Source organism: Megalops cyprinoides, chromosome 8 (genome assembly GCF_013368585.1).
Source record: "Megalops cyprinoides isolate fMegCyp1 chromosome 8, fMegCyp1.pri, whole genome shotgun sequence".
Classification (NCBI taxonomy): Eukaryota; Metazoa; Chordata; class Actinopteri; order Elopiformes; family Megalopidae; genus Megalops; species Megalops cyprinoides.
This window is the reverse complement of record NC_050590.1, coordinates 23,112,926-23,140,616: the sequence shown is the minus strand read 5'-3', so window position 1 is coordinate 23,140,616 and position 27,691 is coordinate 23,112,926. Positions and strand designations below refer to the sequence as shown.

The following is a 27,691-nucleotide window of genomic DNA, read 5'->3' as shown; positions in this document are numbered from 1 at the left end:
AACTACAAAGCAGGATAACAGATTGGTGTATCAGCCAAATCCATATCTTTGTTTTTACTGAATTACTTCTCTACTTTCACACTACATGCAATGCTTCCTCTTTAGCTATCACTAAGTGGTAAACACACCTTAGATATCTAATATTCTTCACTAAGCCTTCAGAAGCTAGGCCTCCATATACATGGCTACCAGACCAGTGCTTTAACTAATCTGTTTGACAGGGTTGTCTAAAAACCATGTGGGTCATTTGGACAGACACCACTTCCCTCACAGGTTCTTTGTACCTATTCTTAACTGTATCAGAGCATTTCTGCCTGCAGGTCTACCTAACCAATCACCTTAAAGGATTTCCTTAAATATACACCCCCGTTGGAAATGGGCGTTTTACCTTTCTTGATGCTACTTACCAGAGATGTTACGATTGATATGAATATTTCACATACATCTCTTCAAATGACAATTAGAAAGTATTCCTTTTAGTTGTCAGCAAGTGCTAAGGCTGAGAGTCACTACTGTTTTAGCATAATAATATTACATCCCAACAGTACCCCACAAAATTTTCATTTAACTGCACAAAAACCTATAAACCTACAAAACCATCAACACAGATACAATAGACTGTTAATCCACTGAGCTCTGTAATCAACAAAACCACTCATCTATTATATTCACATAGCATGGAATGTTCCAGACCCAGGACTGACTGACAGCAAAGACACTGAATTTCCTCATAGGTGGCATAGGTAAAATGCATGTAATATGAGATGTACTAGGAAAGTTCATGGTTGCTTGCAGACTATATTACACCTCTGTAGTTAACAATAGCTTTCATCAGTTCATGGGAATGGAAACCTGATTTGCTGTCATTTACAATTACTTTATGTTTTCACTTTCAGTTCATTTTTATATTAAGCTCTTCATTATTTCCCCACATTCTCCATCACTTTGACTGTGTGGAGCTAAATTCACTACACCAGAGATAGCAAAATCAGAAGTGCAAGACATTTCTCTGAATTTCCTTATTGTGTGCACTTTCTATTCGTTTGGGTTTGTGTCTGTATTTCTGCCACTCTGTTTGGGTTATGCCTATGGCTGTCTTGTTTTGGTCTTTCTGTGTGTGTGTTTTTGTGAGGTGGTCTGTGTATCTGTCTGTGGATGCGTTTCTATTATGAACAATGGCAAAAAGTCAGATTGTGTGTCACATTCAGTCTTCTTAAAGCTTACCTTCTAACAGTTAGTATAAGGGTCTGCAAAATAGCAGGTTTTTCTACAACATGACATCAATGAACAGTAAGGCAACATGATAGGCTCTAGACTTTGCTACTCTTATTTTATCCACTAGGGGGCAGGCAAATACAAATAGAGACAGAGCCATAGACAATGGCCTACTGATTAACTACATACTTCTGCCCTGACCATTTGGTCTCCCACGTATACTTTCCATAGTTTTGGGCATTCCCATTATTTCTTAGTATGTAAATACACGAGTGTTCAACTGTACCCTTTCCATAAGTCTACATTTCTGCTGACTGTCAGCAATCTCCCATCAATCCCTTCATTATCATCACATTTCATGATTGTACATCAATAAATAGGAACCTAACAGCAAGTTACATTCTATGTGTTCACTAAAAAAAATATGTATGGCTATAGGTATAGTTATAGCAATATCCGAACAGAATTTTTTGTGCTGTTTTTTTTTTTTTAAGTTTTGGCAACAGCTACAGCTTGTTTCCAGTGATAATAATGACGTTTACACACCAAAGAATATGCTGCACTGAAGTTCAGGGCAAGAATGATATAGTAGATGAGGAATTGGACTTAAAAGAGAATGGTTTGATACCTTGGGTGGCACTACATTGGTTGGACCATCAGGGAATTTACCTCACCATAATATTAAGTAAAAAAAAAAAAAAAAAAGTATGTCTATTAATGAATAATCTAAAATCCAAAATAATGCCATGTAAACACACTGCAGTTAAATGTTCATTAAAATAGCCTGTGATGCATGTCAAAAACAACCTTTATTTACCTTCAGTAAAAAGGGCATACATGAGTCTCAGAGGTGTTGAACCCTAACTCCCTCATACTGTCATTCCATGTATGCACTGATGCCCCCTCCACTGACATGCATGTTGTCCTGTCTGACTTCCTGGACCCATACAACTACCCCCAACAAAACAGTGTCAATTAGTGTTGCAGGTTTCCCAAAGGTCCCGACTCTCCCCAAAGCTTTCCTGTTGCCCATGCAGTTTGTGAACTCCAAGTGTCTGAGCTGATTGAGAACCTTGGGAATAATCTAAATGTTTTTCATGGATTTCAGAGGCCCTCAGCCGATACGAGTCCCATGCGAATCAATCTCTGTATCATGAAATATCCAATCTACACATGGCAAATGGCATTTATAATGGGACCATTTACAACATGAGAATTTGTTGCAAGTGTTTGCACTGCAAATCCTCAGCATTTGTCTGAATGCTTCAAATTTGCATTTGCAGAGATCCAACTATTCAGTGGGGCATTTCTTCTCAGAATAACTGCTGTGTAATCACGTTTGCAACGGACTGAGACATAATATGCCAGAAAGCACTGAAGACTCGCACCGTTTCAAATACATAACTATAAACGTAACTATACATATGATATCCAAAAACTATAACCTCATCTAGGCAAAAAAAAAAAAATCTGCAGTTTGTTGACACTGACAACCTTATTAAAATACAAAGACATATTAGAGACTGCAGTCCTGTGTGAATAACTATAATAGGACTGTAGTAATGAAAAGAAAGTAAATCAACTGCCTCCCGATCAGTGCTCTCCCAAATAAAAGCCATGCACCCAACTTCTCAAACCAGTACCCAACTGCAGTAACTCCTGACACTGAGAAGACATAGGAAACTGAGCCATGCAATCACTGAATTTCACCTAAAATTTAAGTCTGGGTAAAACTTCCCAACATCTAATAACAAAAATCACAGAGTAAGCTTACTGTATATTCAGATTGTTTTATTCTTTGTGTAGATATGTTTGGATTCAGAGGACCTAACAGAGTTACTCAAACCAATTTGTAATTTCAAAAGCAATTTCTCGTTCCCCCTCTCTGAGAGACAGCTCTGATTTGGGGAAAACATACAAACAAACAAACAAAAACATTTCCTGACATGTCTCTCTAGGAATACAGTATATAGTTATATGGACTCTTGTTAATGAGTGATGAATAAATCAATAAAAGCAGCAATTTATATTTGACCACTCTTTTTAAAATAAATACTTGTTTAAATAAATGACTGGTTGGATAACAGTAACATCGGTATTGAGGAGATTGAACAGTACTACTGTATCAGGAGTTTAAGTGAAGGGAAGCCCCTCTGTGTTAATAGTGACATTCCTGGAAGATTACAGACCTGCACTGTAGTGTCTGTCAGATAGTTCTGAAGTCTCCACAACCTGTTGTCATCAGCTGTCACCTCCAGGTGTGCTGTGAGAACAGCGTTTTTTCATTTGTGTTCTAAAAAGCAGCATACTGGTAATGTCCCTCATAGTGACTGAGGCTCAAGCTCTGAGTAGGAGTACCTTTAAAACAGTCTCATTCATCCTCCACTGTGTTTGGAAACGATTTACTCCTTTATCTGTGCAGAAAGAGGTTGTCTGTCTGTTCACAACCAGGGGAATACCAGCATCTGAGTCGGCACAACTGACTGCATCAGCCATACTTGGCAGAGCCTCAGTTTCATTGGCTGCAAATGTTCAGTGGATGGGTCATCAGGATCCAATGACCTGAACATAATTAGCGGGATATAGTCCAATCTGTCCATCGTCTAGCCTCCCTTTGCACCAGCCCTGTTCATCCTCTTCACCCAGCTTCATCAGCTCTTCACCTGGGGGCAGAGAGGGCAACACTGTCAAGATTTCACACATCCAGGAGCTGTGCTTTTCTCAGTACTCATGCCAAGATGAACTGCATGCAGAACCACTAATCTCAAAATAATCTATCTGCCACATCCCATTAATCATGCCCACCTTAGCCAATCCACTGCATATAAAGATGAGTGACTAAGCAAAACTCTGTGTGCAGCATGTTGATCTATAGCACAGCCAGGGTAATTCTGAACTATTTTCATAAAGAAGAAGAAAGGAGGCAATGCTGTCAAGATTACAGTCATCTTAAAACCATCTGAAAGGCCCATAGTTCTAATTGCCTCTCAGCCTATCCAGGTAATACACTGATGAGTGCATTAGTGCAGGGGCCGGACAGGCTTTTTCTCTGGGTGGCAGAGGGCATGCTTCTATTCCAGATTACAAAATTCAATTGAGACTCAAAGAATACTGATTCTACTGAAAAGGTAAGAAACAACAAATCTGTTTCCCTTTATCTGAGGCAATTCCATATCAGTCCTTCTCCCAGCTACTAGTTATCAGCAGTATCCATATCTCTCAATTATATCTGAATTCCTGTACTAAGATTTTCACTTTCCTGCTGTGAAAATATCTCCTAATCTTGATCAGAGACCAGACAAAGCTTTTTTTCCCTTAATGCAGATAACACTGCCTAAAACCACCCTGTAAAATAGATTTAGCACTTCTAGAGTTTGAGATGATTTAGCTCAACTTTGTAAACCATTCACCTACAGGAGCAGCAAACACTATAATTCAACAGAAGCGTTTTCATCAGCAGCAAATCTAGATGCTAGAGTTGCGTACCATACTGCAAACCACATGGAAATCATATCATTGTTTGATGGTGTGGGCAATCTGAAAAGATTTGAATGTCCAGCAACTTCTACATTTCCAGGTACTTTTGGCACTAAAGGTAGTTTCTTATAATTATTACTATTTGTGTTGTACTTTGTCTCACTTGTAAATCGCTTTGGATAAAAGCGTCTGCCAAATGAATAAATGTAAATGTAAATGTTATAATGACAAAAAATGTATGTCTGAGAAAGATGATTATTCAGAATCTTTGGACACATTTGCAGTAAAACAGTGGCAATAGATTTTCATCTAAAAAATCCATTGCATCCAAACTTTCTAAATGACCCCTGAAATGAGGTCTTATTAAAAAGCACCCTAATTAATATTAGGCCCCTTAGAACAATTGCCAGTAGATTTAGCACAAGTGTCATTAATAGCAAATTTGTTAAGGGGTCTTTATGTCACAAATATTTTTTTCAATATTGTATGATTTATCATAAGTTACAACAGAGGCTATGGCAGCAGTTAGCTGAGAAAAACAGCACACTATTCTTTAGAGAGCATTAAACACCATTATTGCTAACAGAGGTTATTGCACAACTATTCTGAACATTTCAAATCTTACTTTTATTTCTATATTTATAAAACATTTGGCTAATATATCACACATAATCATTATCCAATATAACCAATATCAATAGTGCAAGCTACATATGCTGTGCTATTGGCTACAAATCATCTTTACTGATCCTCATAATTTTATATATAGTCACTGAAACGATGGTGAAAAATCACATGTAATATGTAGCAAATAAATGTAAAATGAGGATGCTTTAGGGCAGGGAAACAAATGATGCCAATTTTCAGATAAAATGAATGTAGTTCAAAAATACCAATTCATTAATCAATCATCTTTAACTTGCATCATCGACATCCACAGCACAAAAAAAATCACAAAGCGTATGCTTAAAGTCATCTAAAGTTGTTCACTAACCCTGGAAAAGATATCCATGAGCTTAATATGTCCAATTAGTTCATCTTAGCTTTGAAAAGCTTGCCTACATTTTCCAATAACATTCAGGACAGGAAAACATTCACACATTGAACTACCCAACACAAACATTATTTTGCATTTGTGCTTCTATTTTGGGCAACACAAAGTACACACTTCGCCATTTTTAGCAAAGGGTGTTTCAATGATCCTGTCATAAATGTCAAGCATTAATTAGGCAAAGGCAATGTTAAATTATAATAGCGAGAAGATTCCCGCTGACTTCAGAGTGAATATAGGTGCTTTTTACAGCCTTTCTAAAGGACTTTTGTTTTGTAGGTGCTATGCCCACATATACATACAATGGCCTGAAGGTGGCACTGTGGAGGCTGATGTGTGACCAGGTCATACTGTGGCTACAGAGCAGAGTTGTGTCTGAGGGGCAGTAATAAGCATTAGTAAGGATTAATACCTGCTTTAAAGCTGAGCTCATCGGCCTCTTGTCCGACGTAATCATACAATGCTTTAACTCGCACTCCCACTACCTTCTCGTCCTCATCCACCCCATTGGTGGCAATGTACTTTTTGCCGTTCTCTTCATCAGACCAGTCTGAGGAATTGTCTTTGCCACCTCTGTTGGAGAGAGAAAGAATTAGTGAAGCATGATCATGCTATATAAACACACAATGCTGTACATTTTACTGCAAGTAGGCTAATTCATAATGAAGCATTCTGACAAGGTAAAAAGTTCTCTTTCTTTCTTTTTGGCTTTTCTTTACAGTAATTGTTTAAAAGCTGCTGTTCTGTGTGACTTGTGCCCCGGTGATCAACATAAGAGTACATTTACATTGTAAGACTGCATACATGCAGCCATAATAAAAATGATTAGGTACTAGGGATGTAACGGTACACAGAAGTCACGGTTTGGTTCACACCACGGTTTGGACATCACGGTTTGGTACGAGTTCGGTACAACAGGAAAAAAGCAAACAAAAAACCCCAAATGCATAAGGCTAGTTTTCTTTTCATCAATTTTGAACAGACAGTAGTGCAAGTTACAATCTGTTCCACCTAGTGTTTTGTAGCCCCCCCCCCCCCCCCCCCCCCCGAGGTAGCCGGTACAGCCTGTAGTGTATTAAGCAGTAAAAGTCATATTTTATGTAGGGCTGATAAAAAACAAAAGGCAATAAGTCACAATCGGCTACAACTGAAAAGCATCTGTTGTGATATAAAAGTACAAAATAAACAGAATAATAAAAAAAAAAAAAAACTTGTGCATTAGGAGGAGTGTTTCAATTTGTTCCTAGGCTATATTTAAACATTCAAAACTTAAGCCCAACCCCTTCCAAAAAAAAAAGACAAAGGAAAACACCCTTGTTAGTAGGGAGGGACTGAGATAGCAGGTACAGCCAGGTAGCATTTGCTACTTGGCTGTACATTATAACTTCATTATAAAAATAAGGAACTCAAACATTTTCATATTGTACTGTATTACGCAGTTTAATGTAAACAGCGAACATACACTCTCCCATAGGCCATATTTTATGTTGGCTAATGTCAAACAAAAAGGTCACAATAGGCTCCAAAACTGAAAAGCATCTCTTATGCTATGAAAATACTACAAAATAAATAATAAGGAGTGTTTCAAATACTTCGGCCTAAGGCTGATGCAAAATAAAAGGCAATACAGAACTGAATAAAATTTTCCTGGTGTGAAAATACAAAATAAACACAAAGTAATAAAACCTGTGCCCGTGTGCACGGGATGGAACGCTGTAACAAGGCTCGAGCACTTTTAATAAATACTTGAAGCCGGGGTCCTCTACCGCTGCATATGGGCGCATAGCCGATGAAATGTAAATGCCAGTTGCTCCTGTAATTTTTTGACCCTGTCTGCATTCGCAGCTCCGGTAACTGGCACATCTGGGTGATGCCGTCGAATATGTGTTAGCATGTTCAATGCGTTTCCGCACACATACCCTACAACTGTCGAACAACACCGACACAGCATCCCCATCTGATGCACCACTCACTCTCCACTGCTGTCGTAGTTCACTGAGAACCTAAAATTTTCCCACATAGCTGATTTAAAAGAAGCAGGCGGGTTTTCTAGCTCCTGTGTGTCGTTTACACTCATCATAGTGTGACTGACTCAGTCAGATGCCAATCAGCTTGAGCTAAATTTGCTAAAGGCTTACAGCTTAAGGTTTCCGGGTGGAACTCGCACTTGTAAAATTTGGTTCCGCATTACATTCATCAATCTTCGCACATATATACCACGTATTCTCCGTACGACTGCAGGCACCAAACCGTAACGTCCGTACCATGACGGTTTGGTATGAATACAAGTACCGTTACACCCCTATTATGTACCATTACAAGAAGGCTCTGTTGAGGATTTTAAGTGTCTGACGAGATTGACATACAGTATCTCTGCATTCAGCTCTTCCACATACTGTATATTTCACATATCAAGAAAGTAGGAAGACACTGTGCCTTGGTGAGGAGGACTGTCCTTCCCCTTATCTCTAGTTAATCTCATAGTTGAACAGAAAAAAACAACTGAGAATCTGCTCCATCAGAGGAAACTGTGACCTTTACTGTTACAGTACAACTACTGAATATGAGGGACTGATGAAACAGATGCACTGGTCAACTGAGAGACTTGCATTCTGGGCCAGCAGACCCAACACAGACCATTCTGTGACATGTTTATACAGGGTTTATTCCTCAGACCAAATAATACAATTCAATCTACATACAAAGTGGCTTGGCCTCAATATCGAATTAAGGGCATTCAAAGATTTTTATTGCAATAATAACAAATAAAAAGCTGATAAAATTCATTACTGAAAGTTTAGACCAAACAGCCTTATAGATCGACTGTTTTTGTTGTACCATCTAAAATGCCCCCTTTGAGCATCTTATCTGTCTGACATATGAATTTATTGGTTTCTACAGATCTTTCCAAATAAAAGCACCACAGACATTTTACTATGACCAGCTGCTGTGTTCCTTGCACCTTCCATCTAAGGCTCTCCAGTTGGTAACAGGAGGTTGTGGTGCCATTTCTTAAGACTGGTGTGGAGGTTCTTATGTGGAGGTTCTGTGTTAGACCATGCCCCTTCAAGAATGCTCATAATGAGACAGAAAATCTTAAGACTACTTACTTCAACAATATATGACCATCTGGTACATATATTAAAAAAAGAAACTGTGATGGAATGGTTCAGAGAGGCCAGTTTGACCCTCATTGCCATACCATTCCAGCACATGCTGGGACCCAGCTGTGACTCAGGATTAATTAAGGCCTACTGCTCACGGGACACAGAAAGTCAGTTCCTGTGGGAACCACAGTTACCCAGGGAATGAAAACACATAACAGTTGGCAGTGGAAAAACAAAAGGAATTGGAAAGCATAATCATAAACAATCCCAAGATATTCTTGCCTACAGTGCTAATGTACCATGTGTAAACTTTTTGGACTTTCGTGAGGCAAAACTGAGGTGGGAAGCTGTTTTAAGATGCTCATACATTGAAAGAAAGTACACTGTAACGCTCATGTTACTCATAATATTAAGATAATATGGGTCCTCCAAGATAAAGAACATGATGAAATGATACCAATGTTATGGACCATGCTGTATACATACTTCTAATCTATCTGCCAAGAAATGAACCAAACAATTGCTAGTTTTCTCAATGGCGATAATTTTCGGGCCTGTGGGTGTGCCATTACCTTGTGGACTCCTGGGGAGTTTGAGGCATCTCATCTCCTGCTGAAACAGACATGTCCTCTTGACTGTTCCTCTCCTTCTGACTTATGGAGGGGTTGGATTCTGCAGACCACTCCTACATGAAACAGACAGATGCATGTATTCACAAAAAATGGCCATTACAACAGCAAAAAAGAAACAACAACTTGCTGTTGTCTTGAGAAGGCCTAAATGACACACTGACAGTCAAAAATGCCAAACCTCAAGCCATGTGGGGCTGCTAATGCTGCTGGCTATGGGCGACTTTCAGGGCCAGAATAGAGGCATCCCTTACAGGGCACTGCCAGGAGCAGTCTGCAATCTCAGAACATACTTTGCCCCATTGCAGGACAAGGGGCCATTCAGTCCTTAGCACCTGGAATGCACTCACACTGAAGCCAACTACTCTGAACTGGCCCATTGAAAAAGCAGAATTTATGTTTTATTCATAGGTATATTCATATGCAGAGTACAGGTGAAATACTGTAAACATACTCTAAATGTGGCAATACACATAGTGTATACACACTGCATAGTGTGTATTTGTATTCATAATAAACATTATTATTAACATACAAATTATTCATACAAACACAACTATTCATACAAATTATACACTCTTACTCCTTGAATTCATAACACAGAATTTCACAGGAAATTTTCATGTGAAATTGTGCTATCAATTTTTGGACTAAACCTGAAAGGTCCACACTGGTATCTTATGAATCCTTAGTTTCATATACTGCTTTACACTTGCTGTGAACATGTTTACTCCTCACCTCAAACTGAGGCCAGTTCATGTGCATGCCTGGTCCATGCGCATTCCTCCACCATCGCAGGTCTTCTGTGTCACTAGCTGCTGCTATGGTCTGGCTCAGGTCTCGGAAAAGGGCTTTGAAACTGGAAGATAATTTAATTATTGGTTAACACCATAGTCAGACTAGCCATACTCCCAGTATGGTACTACAGTATTAAATTGGGCCTGGGGTCTAATTCTTTACAGTGGTTTAGGTCACCTTGCATAAAATTCAGATGAGTATCTAGCTATGAATACACTGATTTTGGAGTGCACATCCTAAATGCACATGGAAGACAGAGGAAAACACAGTTTAGTTAGAGTAGAATATCTAGAAGGGGTATGTTCTAAAAGAGGTAATCCCAGGCAAAGGCCTGTGCATATAAAACAAGCTTTAGGGTCCACTCAAACACTATAGTCTGACCAATAAAAGTGCCTGACAAAGTATCTGGGATTACTCATATTGGAGAGCAGAGCTCCACAGAAGAACTCGCTTCACCTGTCACCTGACCCCCTCTATTTACATTGCCTCTTATTAAAGTGAAAAAACAGCAGGAGTTAAACATTTACTTCTTAAGTACACACAGTCTGCTAAACCTAAACCAAGATAAAACACTGGTAGGGGATGTCTGGAGTGCAAGCACTTTTTGCAATAACCAGGTGATCATTAGGGGTAATTCACCACAACAACATCTCCAGTCATGTAGGACTGCAACAAATGTGATCCTCCAATACACTCAAAGATGAGACAAAGATAAGGCCATTTTTCGCAATACTGAAAGCCCCACAGTGCACCACAGTGAGGTGGGCACCAATCTGAGGATTATTCCACTGATGCCATCTGACAAACATGCAGGCATCAGACAACTCACAGAGTGCCTGAGAGCATTGAGACAAGGAAACCCACCCCTATCAAGAAGTTCTGCTGATGTAGGGTCCTGATCATTGTCAGAAATTATTACAGCCATTTTGGATTCAGACTACAGAGCTTAGCATGCACTGAAGACAAGTATCTTAAGCTGACAGAGTGACTCTGGAGCAACATTTCACATATTTTAACTAACTGTAACAGCTTGCTGAGTACAGGAAAAAGTCAAGACAGCCTCGGGACTAAATTGTTGGAACACAATACAAAGAGCACATTTCAAACAAGCCAAGAATATCTCAAAAAAGAAAGAGAAAAAACACATCTATACAAGATTGTTTCTCCAGGCCAAAAATTCATGACAGTCAACATGACCTACAGGAATTTAAAGAGATAGTGGCTTTCCAATAACCAGATAAACTGTCAATAATTAGCTTGGTGTATGCTGCGGCAGTTAGCCCTCTTCATTTAGAGTTGGCTTCAGTTTATGAAGCATTAGATTCACTTGTTTGATTCTCTAGGTAAACCCAATGTTTCATTGTTTTATCTGTTATTTAGAACAACACAGAAACGGAGACAGAACGGAGAAAAACAAGCCCTACAATATCATTTATCTAGGAAATACTAGCTTCAGGGGAGGTACAATTGCTATTGAATTTCTGGAAGCAAAACAGCCCTACAATTCAGTTCTGGAATGAAAGCCAGGAGCATAACTGATACATTCCCGTGTCTTCATAGGTGTGGTGAGGGCAGTACCGGTCACTGCTGGAGAGGTCCATGTGATTGTGGATGTCTAGAAGGACTTCCTTAAAGAAGCGCAGTCTCTTTTTTTCTGCATCCTGTGTGATCTCGAACACCTGCTCCATGTCCTCCATGTAGCGTGGGTTGCAGCGGTTCAGGTCCTCCAGGGCCTTTTCATAGCGTCCCTTAGCCTGAGTAAAACAGACGCGCCAATCAACTTAGCATGACACACTCAGACCACTGCTTAACACCGAGGTATATGTAGAGCATTTTAGTCACAACATGGAATTAATAACTTAATCAACTTGACAATTATGCAATTGGCTTGTGATAAAATGGCTGTAATGCTTAAAATACAAGATTGGAAGTATACATTAACTGGAGTGTCCTTGTTATCCTTCCATTGACAAAAGTCCAAAGCTCGTACATGTCTACACCTTTCAGCAGCTTGAAAATCACCTATGCTAAGTAGAGGTTCTATTCAGATATTCAGATTCCTTAGCATGCACGTCATCACATCAGATCCTACACGTTCACCAGGCTCTCTGATGCCGGTGCCTTTCTGAAAGAGTTTAAAAACAACAGCACACAACCTTTAAGAGGCTGGAATGTTGAAACCTGACAAGCTTCATCCTGCCTCTGCCCTGTTCTGGTGAACTCAGGTATGTGACACCCACCCTCTCCACCTGGTAACAAACAACTACACACAGGAGACTCTAAACCAGCAGGGGGTGTGTAACTACATACTGAGAAATTAGCCTCCTCCACATAATTTAAACAACCCTTTCAGTTAAGATGCATTCAGGATTGAACAGCTGAATGACAAAGTTAGAGTATGAACACTTCCATTATGGGAGAAGTCAAATGTGTCAAGTATGCAGAAGAATGAAAAGGACAGGAGCAGTCCTGTCAGATCTTAGTAAGTCAGTGTGGACCAATTTCATTAAGGCGGTTTCCCCATTGATTCATGATCTGAAAAATCAAGTTTCAATTAATTTATTTTTATTTTCTTTAAATTGGTCAAATACTTAAAACAAAGTTTTTTTTTTAATTTTGTTTTTAAACTGAATGGAAACTGGTAATAGTGCTTGGGGGCTTGGCACCTTGTTGCCGCATTGTGATGTCTTTCTTTGGAATCGTTTCAGGAAATACCATAATGCGTAGTATATAAAGGGACCGGTTTCCCAACTTCTGTATATGCCGATCCATTCTTTTGGAAACCACAGAAACATACCTGTGTATCCTTCTCTCACCTTTTTTGGCTCTCATGTATATCAACAACAGACTTCGCACCACTTAAGCAGCTTAGGTATCTGTCAATCCTGGACAAGACATTTGAATATGTTGCTGTGCAGTGCTCTGTACCTTCTCTGCCTGCTTGTTGCACTTCTCCACACGGTTCTGTAGCTTGCGGACTTCATCCTGAGACTTGGTTGGATCGGCCTCGGCCTGGGCCTGGCGGGCCACAGCAACATGCTCTTCCTTCCGTGCCTGGTGGTAGCTTTTCTTGGAGGATTCCACCTTGGTCACATGAATCAGACAGTCAGAGAATGATGGAGGAGGCTATCTGTGCCACTTTCTGTACATTGTCTGCTCCTTTGAGGTTCAGGAGGGAGCTCTTTGCAGGTTGAAATTTTAATTTTTCTAAAAACATTGATTGTCCACTAGCAAGCTACATAGAGTTGCAAGGTTATATTCATAGTATTAATCATAACAGTTGGATAGTCAGCAGCAGTTAAAAAAGCACTGACACTCATCTGTTAAGTTACATTAGTCACAGCAAATGCAAACACCACCAAAATGTCTGGAACATTTACTGTTTTTTTATTTATTTTTTTTTTAGAAAAATGTACCACCCAATATATTGCATACTGAACAACATGATAAACAGAAAAATTGACAAGTATACCTGCAGTGAGATAAAAGGGAAATAGAACTTTAAAAACCATATTACTAATGTTCTACCAGGTAAGGTGTGAAACATTGTGTAGAGATCGACAAAATTAAAAATTTTAAAAATCGACAAAATTTTGAAGAACTCTTCAAAAAAAGATTTGGGGTGAAAGCCCCAGAAGCCCAATGCTTTGAGACCCCCTGCACTGCGCCCCTTGTATGCTCACCCCATAATCTACTTTGGTGGATAACAATACTGAGTCCTCATGAGAGGTTAACAGTAACAGATGGGTGGTAAGTTTAAACTATCCATTTTACCTTGGGCTGGAAACTAGACATGGATAAAATATTTTTGATAACCCCATAACTGCATTGCACACAATATGTTGAATTGTTAAATTTAAGTGCACTTGTTTATATCAAATAAGCAAATATAAATAAATGTACACAAAGCAGGGAGGTCATCAGCTTGGATCCCAGCTGGGATATTGCTGTTGCACCGTTAAGCAGAGTACATATTTAAAATTGTAGGCATATGCAGTACAGTTTAGCTACATGCTCATGGAAAATGAGGTTCACATTTGATCCTGACATTCTCCACCTTCTACTGTAGGGAGACTCACATCCTTCAGTTTCCTGGCCCAGGATTTCTGTGCCTTGCGGAAGCCTTCCTCTGCCTCCTTGGTCTCCCTGAAGCCACCGATGATCTGTTTGTGGAAGGCATCCTTCTGCCAGCTCTTGATCTTCTCACTGTCCTCCCCAGCCAGTTGCTCCCTCAGCTCCATGTGGATCTCACTCAGCCTGTCAGCCGCATTCATGAAGGCATGCCACGCCTTCTCCAGTGTGCCGTACTGTGCTCCTGGGGGACATCCATGAACATCAGCTGCATCTTACATTCCTTCATGTAAGTACCCTCCTCTACCCCCAATCTGATAAGATGTTCCTCAACAAACACATTATATTCCACTGCCTGCTGGGAGATCCTCTAACATCAGATCATAGGAACAGGCAGCACACGGAAGGTATTTCTGCAAGACACCAGTGTTCAAGTCTTCAAAGTTACTGAAACCAATCTGACTGTGCAGATATCATTCAATGTCTCTCATTCATAGCAAAACTCATTATTGCAACGTAACTGCAAAACAAGTGCATGTTGTTACACGTTTACAGCTGAAACAGGCTGACTGTAGTGAACAAATGCCTCAGTGACCACAATAGCAGGCAGAGAGGGTGACATTTAAAAACCAGAAATACACTGCCTGATTTCCCTGGGTCTTTGCTGGGCAATGATGGTGCTGGGCAATCAGTCAAACTGTTGGCTGCTCATTTTCTGTACAGCTTTAAGCAGTCACATGCCTGTCATGAGACTTAGTCTGCATGCACATGCAAAGAGCCTTTACATGTAATCCATCTCTGTCCCCTGATACTATATCAGTGAAGAAAACTAGCACATGGCATATGACACAACTTGAAATACACAATGCTAGAATACAAACCTGTTAAACTGACGTTACAGAATCTTTCTATCTATTCAGCTATGAACTTCCAGTCTCTTATATTCAATGGGTACCAAATTTGAACCAAATTTGCGCAGAATTTGGAGAATTCAGAGCACCACCTACACCTCTGGGAACAGGTTGGTTGTTTTAAAGCATGACTGATACTATTGAGAAAAGCCAAAGAGATCTGGGTGCTTTATTCTGTTTTTGGTTCATTTGGGCTTACCTTTCTCCACAATACCCCTCCATTTCTTGGCCCAGTCAGCCAGCTGCAAGGAATAGCTCTTCTCAATCTTGGCTCGCTCCTGGAAGCAGCTGACTAGCTCATTACACAGCTTGTAGCCATCGTCAATGCGCTTTACCGTTCTCTTGTAGTTCCCCGGCTGAGAAAAGTTGGAAGAATTTTGGTTTGAGATACGTGAAAGACGATCAGAAAGGACTCCAAAACAGAAAGGTAAATGGCTAATACAAAGCTTTAAACCAAAACTAAGCCAAACTACATAAAATCATGCAACATCATCACTTTTGGCTCAGGTTAAGAATACATCTCAAGTAAAAATGATTAGCCCAGATGATCAGCCCTTTACAGGAATGTCTATCAGACAGGGTAGGCTCAAAGAGGTGTAGAGGCTGAACTGCAACAGGACCAGGTACAGATACCATTCAAGCTAAATTAAGGAAATTTCGGATCAGCAGGAAGTCGCAGTTGCATATAAGCCCTGCTTTGTCTGCTACATCATGGGTCTAAAGACCATATAACCCTGTTACCCTGGCCCTTCTACTCTGTGATTGCTCTACTACATTTGGTTGCTGTTCCTGTCTCACACAGAACAGGAGCTCTCTGTGGAAGAATATTTACCTCCCAAAAACTATCACCGGTCCCTATGTCTCGCAGGTCCCCATTGGAAGACATGGTGGGGTCACCCTTGCAGCACAGAATGTTGGCAGATTTCTGTCAAAAGAGAAACAAAAACAAGACTTTAAATGTCCTCCATGTAAGGTCATAGTACTTAACTGCTGTACAACATATTAAAAATACTTTTATTACTCAAAGTTTCTTGACCGTAAGTCAACCGTATAACTAGGGGTTGTTAGACAGCAACACATTCTGAGTAAACACCTACGATATCACAATTTTTTCTTTAATAGACACAAAAGACACCATTCAATTAGGTACTTAACAAGAAATAATAATTCATACAGTAGTGAATATAAAACACCATGTGAAAGATTGACCTCTATGAACTTAGTTTGCAGCTATTACAAACATTTAACTATGCGGATGAGCAGCTAAGCTTCTTTTTCAGTTTTCACTTAAAGTTGAACAGGTTTCTAAAGAAGTTTCATTCTGCTGCCCTGAATGAGTAAGAGCACAGTAATCCAGGAAGAGTACAGTTAGTCTCACCTCCGTGTCTCTGCCTGTCTGTGAGGAGATTCAGAAGGTGAGAGGAGTTTTATTTTGCTTGGGAGGGGCAATATGACTGGGCAGTAAAGATAATTATGTTCTATCAGGAATTTGGCGCACACAGCATGCTTAGAGCGTACAGCAACATTAACAGCTTGCCTATTTGACTGTCTTGTGTTTCAGTGAACCCCCCCATTGTTGTTGTCAAGTGTGCTTGTAGATATCTAAATGCACAATATACAAACTCTTTAACTCAGTCTTGTCTATGGTGCAAAATTATTTTTCATACAATAAATCCATGGCTGAAATGGAATCCCTATTTAAGGCAATGGACATTTCATGTAGTCTTTCCTTTCTCATTTGTCATTTCTCTCATTCATCTCTCTTTAGCTTGCTCCAATCTTGGCCCTCCTTCCCATCTGCATTTTCACAGTTGCAAGATCATATAGCTTCCTCTACCAAGCAGCTTTGGTGCAAAAAAATGTGGGGAACTGGGGAAATGTTTTTGAGAAGCTGAGCTCCTTCCATTTTGAGTAAAAAAAAAAAAAAAAACAGACCAAGACAGAGAGAGAGGAGGGCATATCATCCATACATTTTGCTGACAGCACAGGCACACTTTCACGAACATTACGTTCCCTGCACGAGGGTTGCTGGGAAGTATGCCAGTGATAGAGGCATTTACCACAACTGTGACACAATAGAGGAATCTACGAGAGGCTCACTTGAATGCAGGCTGCTAATTGAAAAGTGAATACCCAACAGTGGGATGGGAGGAAAAAGCGATTAAAGCTCAGTGCAAAGTAACATGAGCTCTGTACTACCTCTGGCAGGAAAAATAGAAGAGCATAGTGGCATGAAGATGGATTCTGTGTGTTTCTGTCTTCACTTTAGCTGCAAAAATCTCTGATGATGAGCAGACGATGAAAATGAGGAAGCGTGAAAGTCCTGGGGCTGAAAGAGCACATGCGATTCCAACAAGATTAAGCTGCCAAGACATGAGCAGAAATGAAATACCACCATAGGTGCACCGCACTTCACCGGCATTGGTATGGCTGCAGGCAAACAGACAAACAGGGCTCTGCAGCTGCTACATTTAGAGCTCACTTTTGCTCACAGAATTCAATGTTTGGCTGGACAGCTAATAGAAATGACTAGTGGCCATGGCGACTGCAGCGGCCAGATCGTTTCCAGCAGCCTCTGCAGCCCTCTGGCCAGTCTGACACTGCAAACAATGCTACACCGCCAACCATTTCACACTGTAGTGCCAGTTCAGATACAGCTGCCAATTTCACACCCTGTTTCACAAGGATTCAAGAAAACAGAAAAAAAATGAGGAGTGTGGATTTCCTCATCAGATAATTTGCCTACAGCGGAGGGGAATCCCTTCTAAACACCACCATAATTGATCTCTAGTGCAGTAATAGTTTCTGAACTGGCAATTATGCAACGCTATTTCAAACGTGCAAAATCTTCAATATTCCACACAGGATAAAAAAAAGAAAATATACGAGGAGGCACTGCAGCAGAAGACATAGCTTATGTGGCATCACAATGCTCAAACAGTTTGAGATAGATATAACAGCTACACTGATCAGATCCAGACTCCCATTTTACTCATTATTTCACAAAACGTCCTGCAATTAAATAAAAAAACAAAAAAAAAGTTCTTTTAGATAGTCCTAGAGACAGAGAGCACTGTTTTACAAGGATCCTATCTCTATAATGCTAAACTTGAAGTCTGAGGTTAGAAATCTTAGATTCAGATCTTATTATGAAATCCCACATTAAGAATATTACTAAAATGAGCTTATATCATCACAGAAATGTTGCTAATGTGCAGTCATTTTTATCCCTCCCTGATGCTGAGATTAGACATGCCTTTATTTTATCTAGACTGGACAACTACACTAATTTTATTGGTAGGTCATATTATCCAGAATGCAGCAGCCAGTTAGGCATAAAGGTGGGAGAATATTATCCCTCTGCTTAAATCCTTGTGTTGGCTCATTAGTTTTAGAATTAAAGGACATGCTTTTACCATATAAATCAGAAAGCACACTTAAGAGTCCCCCTCAACTACACTTCAGTCATAATGCACTTGTTGGAATTTCAGTGAGCCATTTTTAATTTTCACTTCCCTTACTTATTTTATTGTTCATTGATTTTTTTTTTTACTTATTTATTATTGTCCTTCACATTTTATGGGACAACATTGGTTTATTTATTTATTACCATTTCTGGACATCACTCTAGTTTCTGTTATTTTATGTAAATCTTGCTTATTTTCACTTTATGACTTATCTTTGTTCAATGTTCTATTCTATTTCTCTTATTTCTTTTTATTGTGACTGAAAAGCACGTTTTGCTGCTTCACTGTATATAAGGAACTGCTGATAAATAAATTGAATTAATCTGAAAGAAATCAATAACAAAGCAAGTGTTGGTGTCATTGAAGCAGACACATGGTGCATTTGTAAAAAAGTGAGACATCTTTGACTATTTATCCACTAGGCATAAAATGAAAGCGAATCTGCAAATAATATGATACCCTTCACGAAATGGAGTTTATCAAAAAACTGTATTCCGTATCACGATTATTCTGTATGTTACAATATTTCGTCTTATGTCTCTTAACCACCATTTCTTGGACACCCAGACCTCAGATGTTGCAAACTAACCCACTTGAAAGTAAAATACCTTCTGGGACAGGGTCAGCTCATATGAACTGGGGCCCTCTGTAATGGGTCAACTATAGGGACAGGACTTCCAAATCTATAGTCCCTGATGACACAACATGAGCTGAAACAACTAATCAGGCATTGGAAATTCCTGCTCATAGCCTAATGTGAATGACTATGCAGCAATTCATCAGGAACTGTATACCAAACAGCAGCACATACGAAAGCTGTTAGGGGTGTATTAGGCTCTGTATTATGTGGCTTCTTGAACAAAACCTCTGGAATGTGGAATCAGTTTACAAGGCTTCCATACACAAAATAAAAAATCTTCCCTGCAGCCTTTTCCAGAGGGACAAATCAAAGTCCAGGACTACAAACCAGCAAGGAGTCTAATGGAAGTTACGCAGGTCCATGTGTGATCAACAGTGTCAGAAAACCTTGGATTTCTCAGACAGCATTAATAGTAAAAAACAAGCTGAGAATTCATTCCCTTTTCCTCTAACCCTGCTCCTTAAGAGGAGGAGTTTATATATGGCACAGTGGAAATCCATAGCATTAATCTGACTGATGTACACAAAGCTGTTGAACTCAGTGGTGATTATTTTCACTGACTGTATGGTTTTCCCACAGCTACATTTATACAGGTCCTTGTCATGGGCAAATGAGTTTATTTAAACAAAAACGTCTTCCAACAGAATATTTGAAAGCAACAGCTACAACTGAAGCAATCCATTCATTATGACCTTCAAGAATGGAAAAACAAGGAGACAGTCTATCGCCTGAAAAATACAAGGCTAAGTTCAAATGGCTTTACAACTCTTGCTTGAAACCATGCAATTATGGCACATTTTGACAAAAAAAAACAATGTCAAAAAAACAACAATTTGAATAAACTTGGGTCAAGTGAATGGGTCATGCAAAGTGAACATAAGAAAGAGTTAAAATGTTTCCGCTCTTGCACCAATAAATTAAGGCTGCAGTTGAGGCAATTATGATATGCTCAGTTGAGGCAATTTTGATATGCTTATGGTGAGCTGTTCTGTCTTTTGGATGTACCTAAAGCTCAACAATTACCAAACACTGGTAACTACATCAAAAGTTTTATGTACATTTATTATTTTTTCTGGGCCTAAATCTGTTTAATTGATCATCTATGACTGTGGTCAGGTTGAGTCCCATTGCCTATCACATACGTATAGATGGTGAAGTAATCTCAACTAAACATGCCTGATAAAATCAAGATACATTCAAAGTCACATTATTTCATGGTGGTCAACAATCTATTGAGCGCTTTTTTCTATTCACCGCTTTGTAACAATTCAATTGTAAAAATGTGCTTTTTAAAAAATTTTATTTAAAGTTGGTCCAATAAAAATAAAATAAAAATATTTTATATAAAAATAAAAATCCAAATAAAAATATCTGTATACACAAATATATAGCATAATCATACCTAGACACATTATTTTCTCAAAGTAGAGATTATTTGTATGTTTTAGCAAGGCTCTAGAATGTGTCTCTTTCCCTCTTTTCTGTGTAGCAATATTGAAATGATCTGTCTTACCTTAGCTTCAGTGACAGGTGAAGAAATTAGGGTTGTTGCTCTGGGAAAACCTCACTTGGCCTGATTTCCTGGGAGGAAGGAAAAATAGAGAGACTGAATTGGGATGAAGAGAAGATACACCACAGCAGACGTTCAGTTCCACTAAAAAGCACACTAACTGATAGAGGTAAGATGTTAATATAACTGCAGGAGCCCAAAGGTGGCAGATTCCAAATTGGAAAGTGAAATGCCACACACACAAAAGCCATGGAAAGCCCATGATCGGGGTTCTGGAAAACATGAGGGAGCTGGAAAACTATGCAGCCTGCCACCACAGTGAAGATTTGCTGTAGATGTTTAGGGAATTCACACAACCAAAAATAAAAGCAAATTATAAATATAAATCAAGTAAATAATACAAGTATATTCCTGCTCAGAAATTACTTAGCTACATTTAAATATATTTAAGGACACACATTAGCCATGGCATTTCTTCCACAACCCAGTTTTGTAATGCCTCAGTGTTAGAAAAAGAGTACATCAACCAATCTGTCTTCTGATATATTTTTCCTAGTTCTCTCATAGAAAAAAATACATTGATCAGAATGTGTCCAGCAAATGCTTATACTGGGGAGGGACACATACATTAGGGGATTATTCTGAACATGAGTTTTCTCCACACTACTTGCCCAAGGCAAGTGACGTCATCTTCAGTGTACCCCACATTCCAGCAGCCCATCAGGTTCAAACATGTGGCTTACATCCGCCACACTGCTAATATGGCCTCTCCCAAAGTCTGGAAGGTACTGGTATAACAAATGGTGCGGCTGTATTACAGCCACACCGACTGGGACTTTGTCACGAACAGCATTATTTACACACATTATTTCACTCACTTGTTAATTTGACAGAACCTTTTATCCAAATCAGAACCCCTGCTTGAGAAAGCAGCTGATTCGAGGGGGTGACAGCCTCAACATAAACATAAGCAATGACTCACAAATCCATCTTTTACATGGGAAACAATCAAAGGAAATTCTGCAATAGTACTGTGAATAGTTTTCAAAAAAGGACACATTGATAAAATGAATTCTTTTCCCTAACTATAAATAAAATCAACAAGATTCCACACCAAGAGGATCTTTCAATATCTCAGCACAATTCCACTTGGTACCTGTTCAAATGACACATTCTCTACAGGCAAAAAAGGACTGCAGGGAATTTTAAAGAAGTAAAGGCTTCTCATGAGGTAAAAATGTCAAAGCTGATCAATTCAAAACTGTAAACAAACAAAAAATAACTACCATCTGCACATGAGCCAAGGTTCTCAATGAGTCATTTAGCTTTGAAGAACCCCCTATTCTGGAGTAGACTGTCTATGCTGCAAATCTCTCATTTAAAGGAGTCATCAGTTTGGCATATGTACAGCTCAATATACAGTAGGCCTTCTCAGCTCCCTAAAGCTCTGTATCTCTCAAACTGCAGGCAGGCCTGGGAACAAATGGATGCTTGTTCCACACCCGCCTCCTCTCAGTATGGCAAAAAAGCAAAATTTTTTCAGCTCCTGCAAAGATCTAATTTTCCAGCTCAAGTGCTTGTGCGAAAATGCTCCAAAATTCTGATTATGTATGCACCAATTCCTACAGCAGTTCAGGAAGATGTTAACACACTTGCATAAAATTTGACAAACAAGTCCCGATTATCAGACCAGTGTTCAGTCTTAAACAAGCGTTACAGTAAAAGATAAACAAAGGGAAAAAAAACTGTATCTGATTTTAACAATCTTGAGGGTTTTTTTTCTTCCAGAAGTCAGCACTAGCACAGGAAGTTATCAGTTTAAAGTAATATTTAGAAATGACACATCCACCATTCATAACGTACACGTGTACAGTATGAATTACAACTAAAACCTTTTCAGTATCGTCAAGCATTCCAGCAGACACAGCAGGTCAGTAACAGTTTGGAAGCATCATTCTCTGTGAATTTATATACACACAGCACATATAATTACAGACTGTGACCAAACTACCTTTTAAGGTGGCAAAGGCACTTCACATGCTGCTGAAAAGACTGGCTGTGCCCAGGACAGCCAGCTGCAGAGTCTGAGGAAATGACAGCTGATTTATCTTTATATTCCTCAAAGGAAAGGATGACAAAACCTTGCTATTGGATGTAATTTGTCTTATAGTCTTCGTAAATTGGATTAAACTGTAATTAGGCCTTCTTCCTCACTCAAAGACTAGCTAGCACATAAACACACCTGTTGAACAATCTTGCTTGTTTACAAACAATTATGATATGGGTGGGTATCTGCAATATCAGAGAGTACAACTTTAGATATTATGAGGTCTGATGCATATGAGCAGTATAGCTCCATCAGATGAAATGCATACTGACATGTTGGGTCACATGACTTAATATGGCATGGCATGACATGCCTATATCATCTTATACAGTGGTATTGTACATAGTAGCATAGTATAATAACATGGCATAACATCTTTGATTTTGGGAAATGCAGGAGAGGAGGTAGATTTTAATTCTCGAACTCAAATTAGCCTATTTCTAAATACACTTCATTTAGAAATTTAATAATGGGATAAATGTGCTGTTCGCAGATTTTACCTATAATCTGTAACACAATAACACAATAACCAATTAAGAGGATTTTTTAAACATACGGTTTTACACATAAAATTGAGAGTTCTGTTTTTCAGCCACTGCTGTATTCAAAGAGGCTTTACTCAAAAAAGCATACACAATTTGTTGATAAAGATGACAATGTTAGTTGAAAAACAGGTAAATAGGCCTACAATATAAATTGTCAGATTTTTACTCTGGGCAGAACAAATAAGGCTGGATTCTACATTAATTACATAACTTCCTTACTCTTTTAAAAACTTTTTAAATTCTGAGTTCTGTTTAATGTCTGCATTACCCTGAATGAGTTTTTTTATTTGAAAAAATTAAAATGTTTATATGTGATGCTGCAATGATCAAAGAGGGTTAAAACAATACAAAAGTGAGATTGTGTTCTCCATGTCCATACTGACAAGTTTTTCCATATGGCCATAAATATATATTCAGATAAAAATTGGGACATTTCATTTTGACTGCAAACAACGCAGTCTAAAGAAACACCACTATCACATGCTGTGGCTTGGAGAACACTGTGGTACACCTCAGTTACTATATCCTGTTCAAACTGAATTCACAACCACCTCCAGGATATAGTTCTCTAATGAGCAGTGTTCTAATGCCAAGAAAATGAATGCAAAGGGATTTGAGGAAACAAGGCCAGGCAAAAGACTCAAGGATGGTTGCAATTCAACTAGTGCAACGCAGACTTAAGTAGATAAAACATTTCTTTAAGGAAATGTATTTTTGACAGAACAGTATATTCCCCAAACCATATCTGGTCTGCTCTGGCAAGCATTTAACAACACAGGTCCTTTTTCCTGTAGTGGGCTACACTTCTTCGAGCCATCAGAAAACACTGCTGCAGTTGAAGCATGTTGCCTACACAACGAGTATCATTTCGCAAGGCTCTGTCGTTTGTCTTTATTTTCCCTACAGAGCGCGACATTTAAGGTCAATGCACCAGTCTTGTAATTTTCAAAGCATCTCCATAACAGAAAGCTTAGCTGTTAACGATTTAGGTACAACGATACAAGCTGCATATGAATGAGCGATCACTACAGTCACCATAATCTATCGATATAGGAGTGGATGTGACACAAACAACGGGAACAAATTTTACCCTTTCAAATTAATTTAAAGAATGCCACCTCAACACACAAACCCTTATCAACGATCAAACGCAATGAAACTGCATGCTTTTGATACAACACAATTAATTTGCTACAAATACAATTAAAACAGTTCGGCCTACTGTAGACCGATACATGAATACAGTCTAAAATGTCAATATCTACGGACAATGAATAAAGCTGACCCTTTCTTAGCTGAAAGGACAAAATAGGTAAATTGTTGGATGAACCGGATCTTGAATAAGGTTACATATTAAGGTTTAACACAAATGTAACGTTAATATGAAACATGAACTTTCATAAGCATATGAAACCGCGTTTCCTGAATTATACTAAATAAACATGACATGTTTACCACGGACTGGGCCTTCATATCATATCCTATCATAAATCGGCATTAATGAAGCTGAGTTGAAAACAGCCAATCTTCTGCAAACGTTTCATAGTAAAATTTTCTCATGCTTTCCTGTGATGATGCGCGTTCGCTAAATTTCCAGTTTAGATAGCTGTAGTTCATTCCGACCTTAGGCTAGATGTATTTTATGCAACTTATGCAAGTAACAGAGCTCGTGAAATATGCTTTCGGTGGCGAGAAGTCGTTCCATTTCGTAAAGACTGGAATTTACATTTGACGATACACAAACAGTTGTTCTGCACTTAAGTTCTGTTATTCGATCACTTCCAAGACCAAGGATCTGGCTGCGGAAATCCTAATTTGAGGCAACAACACATTAAATCGTATTAGCAACTGGCCAAAAGAAGAAAATACACATCCTGATTCCAAATCCAAATCCATATCCATTACTAAATATTACGTAATAATTGCACTCAAAAGTTGATCAAAAAATTTGCTCCGAGTGTTGTACGTGTAGTGCTAGCCATTGTCTATTTTGGTATTAAGAAGCAATAATTTCCAATGGAGTGTCGTGCATATGCAGGATTTCAGTTTTCCAGATATTCGGCTATTCTAAAAAATAACGCAGAAATTGAGTTCGTTTCCTGGCGTATAAAAAGCTACACTATTGCTACTAGCCTACCTTATCTCCACTACTTACCTGTTGCAGCCTTGGTGCTCCACACTCAGCAGTACTGTCAAACAATTAGCTCCTCCACCGGGTAAATCTCGAATGATATAAATAACAGCAGTTATCAATAAATGAATTGATGTTTCCCCCGCCTACTTCAGTTGGACGCAGTCTAAACTTCTGCAACGAAACGTCTGACTTCCAGTTCACGTAGTAGCGTGGGTTGCTGGCGGCCGGACAGAGCAAAGAGAACTGTATGTCATCGCAACCAAACTGCAAGAATTCCAGCTTCTTAAAATTGGTAAAGGGGCAGGCTCGTTTGGAAACGCACACATATGTTGAATTTAGGAAGTTAAAAAACAATATATTGTTGTAACCTGTATCACTTCCCCACAGGCACGTAAATAGACAACCCTTCCCTCGTCTGGAGAGGTCTTCATCGTTGTAATTAGATGCTGGGGCTCAGCACAATATCCATTGATCCAATTACTGACGTTAACTCTTTACCACCTACAGCCTCGCTGCAAGCCCCGTTTATACCGTAAATGTTCTCAACTGGCTCGACATAGTCTAGTTAAATGAATATATTTAATCACATTTTACTTAATTGTTGACTCCACAGAAAGCGAAACGTTTGAACTATTGCAAAATGATAAAATCACATCATAAGGACATCTAGGCTACATCTAATTTAAAATAACTCAAACTTAACCCCCCTGCCGTGTTCAGAAGTGCAAGAAAGTTATTTCGGATCACTTTAGTTAACCCAATTTGATTAAATTTAAAACAATGTACTGCAGGTTAGAAGCAAAAATTCCTCTGGAAGAGATGAGGTTAACACATGGAGAGGAGGGGACTTTTTGTCTTCTGATTGTCGTTGTTCATGTGTCAGCTTATCACGTCTAATACTGCTTATGGTACTAAATACTTGGCAGTGTGAAGTGGTGTTCAGTGAAGTGCTCATAACCAGATGGTTGCAGGTTTGAATCTCAGGTGTTGTACACTTGGAAGTATAGGACACTCAACCTAAATAGCATCCATAATACTGCATAAGTGCAAACAATGAGAAATGAATGTTTTGTTAGTCATTTGGAATAGAGTCTAATAAGAAAAGAATGGAATACACAAGACAAGCTGTTGCAGTGTCCCCTTTTTCAGTCTGCTGTCATACAACACCGCCATCTGTTGTGCTTTGCCTGTAATAGAGAAGTTACATAACAAAGAGATGGATGTCTTTAAAGACAAGCAATGTCACATAAGTACCTGGAAGGCACCTGAATTAATACAATGATTTTACTTTAACCTCAACCAATGACTCTGTACAGGTGCTGTAAAATGATGCCTCTGAATATATGAAAATTATGCATATACTACTTTCCAATTGTATTTCCCACAATGTAGGTAAAAGAGACATTTATGATGGGAATTTAACATTGCCATCCATCTTAAGACCAAAAAATATGAAGAATATTTGCCATTTTTCACTTGCAAATGAATAGGTAAATTCTTAAATAAGCAATGTTTTAATCAAGTATTGTCTTTTTATAATGCACTCTGTGAGTTCTTTTTGTAAAGGGTTCTTGTATCAAGTATAAGTGTGTTTGATTGAATGACTGACTGATGGACTAATTGAACTGATTGGAGGACACACTGTGAATTATGTGAATTTCAAAGATGAATAAGTCCCCCAAAACCATTCATCTATAAAGCATGTGTTTTGTGTAATCCTTATAATATGCATGCACTGTAAAACATTTCTCACCGTTCACATGTCATGCACTGCTGCTCAGCCAGCAGTCACTTCATCTCCACATTCTCACAGCCGCCAGACTATAAGGTGAAGTCATGCAATGAAAGCAGATATGATGTGTGAGCTTTTAAATATTCATGACCCGGAAAAATGATATTTCCTGGAAGGAGCTCAACCATCCTGGCCACTGCTGGCACAGCATTTACCTTAAACTGGGCACAGAATGGGTCAGCACAAAAACACCCTCCGCAAGTTATTGTATCAGACTTAACAATTTGCTGCTCTTCT

At 39.0% G+C, this 27,691-nt stretch overlaps 1 protein-coding gene across 1 annotated transcript; it reads right to left on the bottom strand.

Moving 5' to 3' along the window:
* Positions 1 to 3,293: 3,293 nt before the first annotated feature.
* Positions 3,294 to 25,887, bottom strand: LOC118781937 (protein kinase C and casein kinase II substrate protein 3-like). Its single transcript, XM_036535094.1, has 11 exons — positions 25,684 to 25,887; positions 20,880 to 20,947; positions 16,092 to 16,184; positions 15,459 to 15,615; positions 14,357 to 14,592; positions 13,206 to 13,361; positions 11,856 to 12,031; positions 10,218 to 10,338; positions 9,423 to 9,535; positions 6,156 to 6,316; positions 3,294 to 3,878 (listed from the first exon to the last, which is right to left on the bottom strand). Exons 3-11 carry the CDS (start codon positions 16,143 to 16,145, stop codon positions 3,763 to 3,765), a joined length of 1,290 nt encoding a protein of 429 aa, XP_036390987.1. The 5' UTR covers positions 16,146 to 16,184; positions 20,880 to 20,947; positions 25,684 to 25,887; the 3' UTR covers positions 3,294 to 3,762.
* Between the last annotated feature and the right edge of the window lie 1,804 nt (positions 25,888 to 27,691).

What these genes read in the sequence shown, in the direction of transcription:
- LOC118781937 (XM_036535094.1), bottom strand. Translation starts at nt 16,145, where the DNA reads ATGTCTTCCAATGGGGACCTGCGAGACATAGGGACCGGTGATAGTTTT. An exon ending in GCAACAAGCAGGCAGAGAAG is followed by an intron (nt 12,032 to 13,205) that starts GTACAGAGCACT and finishes TGTTTTACTCAG; the next exon opens with GCTAAGGGACGCTATGAAAA. An exon ending in TGAACTGGCCTCAGTTTGAG is followed by an intron (nt 9,536 to 10,217) that starts GTGAGGAGTAAA and finishes TGTTTCATGTAG; the next exon opens with GAGTGGTCTGCAGAATCCAA.